Raw genomic sequence first — 7,698 nt, 5'->3', positions numbered from 1 at the left:
AGTTTTGACTTGATTGGCATTTTTGGTTTCTACAGGAAGAGGGTGTGAACATCACTGTTAACTCGGTCCACCCAGGAATCATAATGACTCCTCTTATGAGACACTCTTCTTACCTAATGCGTCCGTTAATTCTTTCTCCTTAAACCACATAAAAACAAACTAGTTCTCATTTTTTGTACTATTTATTTCATCTCTAAGACCATAATATGATTTATTTCATTTCATGTAGATTTCCTAAAGATCTTCACCTTTTACATATGGAAGAACGTTCCACAGGTATTTTATTTCACTTCCTTCCCCTAGTATTACATAACACGTGCACAGTGCTACTTTTCCAAGGACACAAAAATCAAAAGAAATACCAAGCCACTTCACTTTTCTTCGTATTGGACAATCCAATTGCCGAGGAAAGTAAACTAGCTCAATGTCCTGAAAAATTTAAGTATATGCAGGGACAGAGTTATGTATTAGGGTGTGGGGACAAGTATTTTATTGTAATTTAAATTTTTTTTGAGTAGTATATAATAATAATAATAATAATAATATTTTTATAATCAATTCTTAAACTTAAATAAAATTAGTGTTATTTATTAGAAATTGGTTGAGATTTGAAAAAATATTGTTTATCCATAATTATTTTTTTTAAAGTTAGCAACTACATCAATTAAAAGAATTTTTTAAATTATGAATATTATAAAGAGTGAATTTCATAATTGTAAGGGAGATGAATTTTTAAATAATTGTTTGATAATATATTATAAAAAGACATTGATTATATTGACAAAAAAATTATTCAATTTATTTTAAATATGAAACTTAGAATAATCAAATTCTAAAGAATATGTTATTATTTAAATTACTATTTTAATATTTTAATTTGTTAGTTAGATAATTTGAAAACTAATTATATTTTATAATAGTAAAATATAATTATAAAAATTAGGTTTAACTACTCTATAAATTTTTATAACTTTATCAAATTTTTATTTAGATCCTTATATTTAAAAGTTTGTAATTATGTTGAATCCCTATATTAGATACCATTAGAATTTTTTTTAACTTTTTTGTTTTAACATTTATCTTTTTGTTTAATGTAGGATGAATTATAAAATAAAATATTTTAGGATTAGTATATGTTTTCTAAAAGAGAGTTACAAGGATCTAATAAATTTTTTTTACCTAATATAATGATTTAATTATAAACTCTTAGACTATAAGAACTTAACTAAAAAATTGGTAAAGTATAAGAACTAATAAAGTACTTAAACTAAAATATTATTATTATTTTATATATATTTTGTTTTCATTATCAAAATTTTTTGGATCTGACTGAAGACATGTAACAATAAATGTGATGAATTATAATTTGTTGTTTATAATGTAACAGGGAGCAGCCACGACATGCTATGTTGCTCTGCACCCAAGCGTGAAAGGTGAATCTGGCAAGTACTTTGTGGATTGCAATAAGGTTAAACCAAGCAAATTTGCCTCAAATGAACAGCTTGGAAGGAAACTCTGGGATTTCAGTGAAAGACTCATCAATTCAATTTCTAAAGCTTAAGTAACCTTTTGCTGTTTGTTTGGGACAGAATCCTAGTCAAGTTCTCAAGTCTATCCATCAAAACCCATTACTAGTTGTTATCATAATTTCTCGTTTTATACGATGTTTCCCAGACATTTTCTCTATGTTGACTTTGAATTTATGTGTGTAATTTAAAGGGTGGACTTAATAGTTATGAATTGGATTTTCTGATAAACGTGCTAAGACAAACCAAATGCCGAAAGGAAAAAAATTAAAATAACAATAGAAGGCATCAATTTCAGTTCAGCATGATAGCTAAACACTTATACTTAACCCTGAAAATCTATTGTATCAATATCGTTGTGTGGATTTACAAAGGTCAATGTTAAAAGAAATTGAAGAGTTTGGCATGAATTCGGTATCTTAACTATCCCCTGGCATCTGAATCTAAAAAGGAAAAACAAGTTAGGGTATATCTTCAAGGAGTTTGATCACGATCAAACAAGCCCACAGCACGGACCATGAAGGCAGAGGCGGCTACAATTACCGCCGCAAAGACCGGAGGCACGATAAGATCAACCTTAGATTTCAACAACAGAGGAGCAGGAAAACAGAGGATGTCTCCTGGGAAGTCCACGGGCATTCTAATAGATCCAACATTGTTGCACTTCTGGGAGAACGAAGAGGATGGGGTTATGGCCGAGACGAATGCCACCTGCAGCGAGAGCGCGGCCACCACCACCGTAAAGGTTAGCATGGTTGTCCAAGTGGCAGCATAGATTAGAATAGGCCATGGAGTTGTGAGGTGCAAACGGATGAAGTTAGAGAGCCAGAGAGGCATCTTGTGGTGGCTCCGTCTTTGGTAGAAATAGTCTTTATAAACAAAATAGGGGTGCAGTGAAATTAGGTGCAGAACAACCTAATCATAACTACTTTTTGAGGATGTTGGTGATTTTGGTTCCGATGGACCAATAAGGATTGACGTGGATTTTTTGACTTAATGAGTCGCATGATGGCCATTCTGACCAAGTTATGGGGTTCAGAATTTGCCACTAGGCGTCCATGGGTTCGGTATAGTTCTGTTTTAGACGAAAACAAGAAAGACTGGAAAGCCACTCCACCATATCTAAAAATTAAAATAAAAATATTGTATGCGTGGAAACAAGGTACCGGTTGTCCAGAAATATGGTTGCTTCCGCACTATACTCTCTAGAAAAGGTCAAAATTGAAATCTACCTTCAGTTTTGCACACATCTTACCCAACATTGCGTCCTCTATCTCTAACAAGTAAATCACTGAAGCTCACATATTAATTTGAGGCACCCAATAACCAACACCAGATTTGTGTATGTGTGTGGTACGTGAGCTTTTAATTATAAATTACAATTATCACAATTTATAATTTTATACAGCACATTGAACCGCAAGAAATGTCACCATAAATAAAAGAGGTAGTTTCAATGGATAGATAGGGTATATAGGCAAAAATAGAGATCATATAGTTTATACTGGATCTATTATGCTTGCAGTTGTACAGCGTTGAATTCACTCCCGGGGAGTGGATGAGGGTGTCTTAGCCACCTTGAGAGCTAGCCACAGAAAACTGCCGAATGAGGAGCATAGCAACACCAGCGATATCACGAGCACTGCTTGGAATGAGATGTGTGGTGCCGCAAAAAATACTATAGAAATTGTAGCGCTTTGCCATATCTTTAGCTGCGCAAAGGCCCCTTCCTACACGCGAAAGCAAAGCAAACTTGAAACAAGAGGTAACTTAAAGTAACTATTGGTAAAATTGCAGAAAAAATATATCAGGGATGTGAGGAGAATGTAATAGAGGAAAACAGCAGGGAATGTACAAGTTTTAAATGAAACTTATAGAGTAATCAGCTTGGACACATGAACAAGCAATTCATAGTGATATTACCCCAAACAAACTATCAAGCATACAGCCTCCATAAAGAAATGGAAAGGCAAGGTAAACAAATCAATAGGATATGATCTGAATATTGCAAGTTGCAACCCAATTTAAGGATCATGATTTTATCTGTGGCATATGATATACCGTGTCATGTTTAAATAGCATTCCAAGCAACGCATTGAGCTGTGTCATCAGAACTCCATCACCAATGCCCAATAATGCAGCCAAAAAGAGTATGTATAGGGTACTGACCCATCCGCTAGACATGCTGCATCAGGAGTGTGCAAAGGAAGAAAGAGTTACAGAGGGGAAAACAATATTCACAAATTAAGCAAAGTGTATTTATTGCAGACCTGACATCTAGAAGAAGTAAGATATATACAAGTGCCTGAACAAATGCTCCTACTGACACTATGGACGTAATAGAAGCAAGACCAGTGGTGAGTCGACCAGCAGCCAGAGAACACTGAAAGATTTTTAAAAATAAGGAAATAAATATTAATGATCTTAAAGTAACTCATTTGTATGTAGTATGGGGTAAAATATTTTGATGGGAAAGGCACGGAACCAGAGCCTGCTTTTCATCCTTACTATTCCATCAAAAGCCCCATATGCTGCCATTGCACTGCCGACACCAGAAACACCAATTGCAGGGGTCACAACATACTTGGTAAATTCAGCCCTGCGAAAAAGTAGTTGGTTAACAAGAAAGACAGAGTGCATGTCAAAGTACACCAAATCAGAAATCGATTAGTAGAAGGTCATGAGGGTGAATGCCTTATAATAAACATGAGATTACCACACAAATGCTTGCTGTAGACCCGAATATGCAATGAGGGGTATGGTCAACAACATTCTTACATCAGACAATGCACTGGTAAGTGATCTAGATAGGGATTTAATGGATGAACAAACACCAGCACCTGAAAGTTCATATTCTTCCTTACTGTTACCACTCCGGTTAGTCAGGAAGAACATTAGTACTGCACCAAAGGTCATAACACAAAGGAATACAACAAACAATACAGTAGTGCCATTGGTAGTTCCTTCCTGCAATGACAAGGAAAGAAAAAAGGAAAAGAAAATTCAAACCCTGAGCATTTCAAAACATGAAACTAGCTAGTATGAAACATGAGTATTTATTGTAAAAGGGTACATTTCCTTCAAGTTTTTTTTTTGTGTAGTATGTATAGTATACAAAATAACATCTTTCTAATCATTAAACATAAATATGGAAATTAAAAATTAAATACAGCAAATGCTAAATTACAGTGTCAATGTCATCAACTCACCATATTTACAAAGCCATTGAAACTTTGCAAGTGCTTAGCTTTAAAAGTTTTAAATAAATAAATAATGTTAAATACACAACATCAACAAAAGCTAAACGCTTTCCATAATAGAACTGCTAGTGTTATTTTGATTCAACAATAGACCTTCAGTTCTTTCAACCACGAAGCTAGTTGTTAATTCTTTTCTGAAAAGATACTGTCAGCAGTAGTCCTCATTTATGGCGACTAATGAGGAAAGGGTAAGCTTGAACAAACCACAGACCAGCAGTCGATAGTTAATAAACAAAACTAGAAGAAAATTTGAAAAATGTAAAGTCTAACAGCCACATACCTGCCCATCACTCAATAGAGCAAATGTGATGAGATTTCCAATAAACTGCAAAATAGTTTTTAGTAAATATGAATCCTAAAATGTATAAATATTATTATTTAAAGAAACAGAAAAAAGAAAGTGATCAAACTTGAGTAAAAAACAATTTGCTCACCTGATGGAGTGCATACACAGCCCAGAATTCCCCATTGAAATCACCAATTACTGCACCTTCATGCAAGTTGTAATCTGTAGCATGGCTGCGTGCAGTGGATGTGAGATATGTTCCCTGTCAGGTCAAACTAGGATTTGTAAAGATTTAGGTGACTAATCACAATTTGAAGGAACTGCAGAGCCTTGGCGATTTATGTGTACCTGTCCAACCCATATTATTGAAGCACAAAACCCGAGGTACAAAGAGGCTGGAACCAGTGTATACCTGGTGAAGAATCAATCAGTGTTAAGGTATGGATCATAATTTAGTATAATTTCAGCATACAAAGACACAAAGTTCAATACAAATGATGCACTCATCAGCAGAACTATGAGTAGGCATCTACAACCAACAAATGGTCAGCCTTTAAGAATATCAAAACCATTCAAGAATCCCTATATAAAACTAATCACAGCATATCTGTAAGTTGTTGAGAGTTCAATTTACTTTTCATGGATAAAATACTAAACTAGTCCAACCAGTCATGGTGATGTAATAATTCATCAGGAATTCAGTCAAATTGTTGATTTAGGAGCATATATAGCACCAGTACATGTGCATTGTTAACTTCATTCTTATGGTACTCTCTCCAAAATCAAACTCAAAAAAGGATTTGTTCCACCCACACCACTACAAGTAAGGAATGCTGATAACAATTCCTTTTTACCCTTGCAGCTTTGTTATTGTGATCCTTGTGAAGTTCGAATTTAGCTACAAAACCGCCACCTATTTCTCCGATGAGCAGTGAGACTTATATGTTTACTTAATAGGTAAAGAAATACAATTGGGAAACTTTTCCGTTGTCCCTTTCCTAAATTCTCTTTTAAACTGCCGAGGAAATTGCTTCTCATAGTAAATAAACACGCGCAAAAAAGTTGTTTTTACTTGGATCTTTTTCTTTCCTCGTGATAATACCTAGATGGCCTCAGAATTTCAATTCCATCTGAAATACTTGTATCCATCAAATACAGGGCACGTGTATGTTGTTAACAATAATGAACACTCAAAAAAATTTAGGTAGTAAGTAATTACTAATTACCAATTTGGCTTCAAGTTTGCAGCAACATACAACCAATAACCAGTTGAACCAATAATCAAAGCAATTTTGGGGCTGAGAACCCGCACCACCAATGAAGCAACCACCGAGAAAAACGTGAAAGACAAATACAGGATCCCAAGCGACGTAGTCCCCAAGTCCTCCTCCTGAATTTATCAACAATTAATTAAACCAATTCAAGAAATTAAATTAAACAACGTGACAGAGAAAGTGTGTTAATTTAATTACAGTGTTGAGAGTACTCTGAAGATTCTGAGCAGCTCCATAGGCAAGGAATATCAAGAGAAATGCCAAGCTCAAAATATGAACATCCTTAGTGTGGCTCTTGGTCTTGATTGCTTCAACCGTCGACGAATCGGCGGCGACGAGTGGCGCCTCTTCGTCGCGGCAAGGAGTTGCGCTTGCAGACGCCATTGGTTCAAGTTCCCGATCCACTTCGAATAGTTATAGATAATTATATACGGCTACAGATACAGATAATAGCTGTACAAAAGAACAAAGAACCCTAGAAATTGTGGTCAACGTCAGCAATGGATGTTGACGTTTCACAGTGAGAAGAATTGCCGGCTTCAGCTGCTCCCGCTACGAGACACATGCAAAAATGTTCGTAAATAATTTACATGGATATAATTAATAATTAAAATGAAGTTGGTGCAGGCAACTGAAAATTGGATTGATTGGTAGAAGAATCTGAATCTGGCGTTGTAGAGTCCAGCGAGAGAGAGACAGAGAGGAAGTGAGGGGTGACGGTGTTTGATTTTTGTTATGTGGTGCTGATAATCATTGTGGCTGATTTCTTTTCACTTTCAGTTTTTATTCTCTTTTTTTATTTTATCCTTCCAAAAGATGTATTTTGCAAGATTCTTTTTTCTAGTTTCGTCCTTGTGCGAAAGCACGGCCTCGCCAGTTATAACGCAACTTGTAAGTTGTAACAGTATTGCCGGCACCCCTTATAATGCACTTTCACTTTATTAGTTTAGTTTTGAGGTTTATCTCAGCTTTTTTATCTGCAATGGTTTTGTGTTGGTTGAAAATAGAGGACAGGTTCAACAGACATTCTGAATCTGTAACAAGATTCTTTGATTACTTGATCACTGATTCTACATGTACGTGTGTACGTAGTAGTCAAATAGAAATCAAATAGTGCACATTGCACAACATTTAAACATAATCCACGCCTTATGCGGAAAGAGTTTACGATTTTTCCCCTCAAATTGGATATACTATTATATACAGAATAATACATACTTGTGTTCATGTACGTTTCTATTTACCGTATATTTAAACACAGGCAACGGAGCCATTACTCCCACTTTTGTGTGGGAGTATCGTTAATCATAGTAAAAATATTTACGAATAGAATTCTGTTTAAAAAAATCAAT

At 35.0% G+C, this 7,698-nt stretch overlaps 2 protein-coding genes across 2 annotated transcripts in view; one reads left to right on the top strand and one right to left on the bottom strand.

Annotated features, from left to right (window-relative positions):
• The window catches only part of LOC107491683 (short-chain dehydrogenase TIC 32 B, chloroplastic), a 21,877-nt gene extending 20,120 nt beyond the window's left edge, over positions 1–1,757 (top strand). Inside the window, exons 7-9 of the mRNA XM_016112576.3 lie at positions 36–120; positions 230–276; positions 1,388–1,757. Coding sequence (XP_015968062.2) covers positions 36–120; positions 230–276; positions 1,388–1,561 — 306 coding nt within the window. The 3' untranslated portion in view covers positions 1,562–1,757. The remainder of the gene's footprint in view (positions 1–35; positions 121–229; positions 277–1,387) is intronic.
• Positions 1,758–2,889: 1,132 nt separating this feature from the next.
• Positions 2,890–7,164, bottom strand: LOC107491682 (UNC93-like protein 3). Its single transcript, XM_016112575.3, has 10 exons — positions 6,545–7,164; positions 6,299–6,462; positions 5,421–5,484; positions 5,221–5,334; positions 5,067–5,111; positions 4,243–4,493; positions 4,035–4,125; positions 3,797–3,909; positions 3,588–3,711; positions 2,890–3,256 (listed from the first exon to the last, which is right to left on the bottom strand). The coding sequence occupies exons 1-10, from the start codon at positions 6,728–6,730 to the stop codon at positions 3,068–3,070; spliced, it is 1,341 nt and encodes a 446-aa protein (XP_015968061.1). The 5' UTR covers positions 6,731–7,164; the 3' UTR covers positions 2,890–3,067.
• Positions 7,165–7,698: the final 534 nt, after the last annotated feature.

Source organism: Arachis duranensis, chromosome 6, assembly GCF_000817695.3.
Source record: "Arachis duranensis cultivar V14167 chromosome 6, aradu.V14167.gnm2.J7QH, whole genome shotgun sequence".
In the NCBI taxonomy this organism is placed as follows: Eukaryota; Viridiplantae; Streptophyta; class Magnoliopsida; order Fabales; family Fabaceae; genus Arachis; species Arachis duranensis.
The sequence above is the reverse complement of the archived record's forward strand: the minus strand, read 5'-3'. Positions and strand labels throughout refer to the sequence as shown.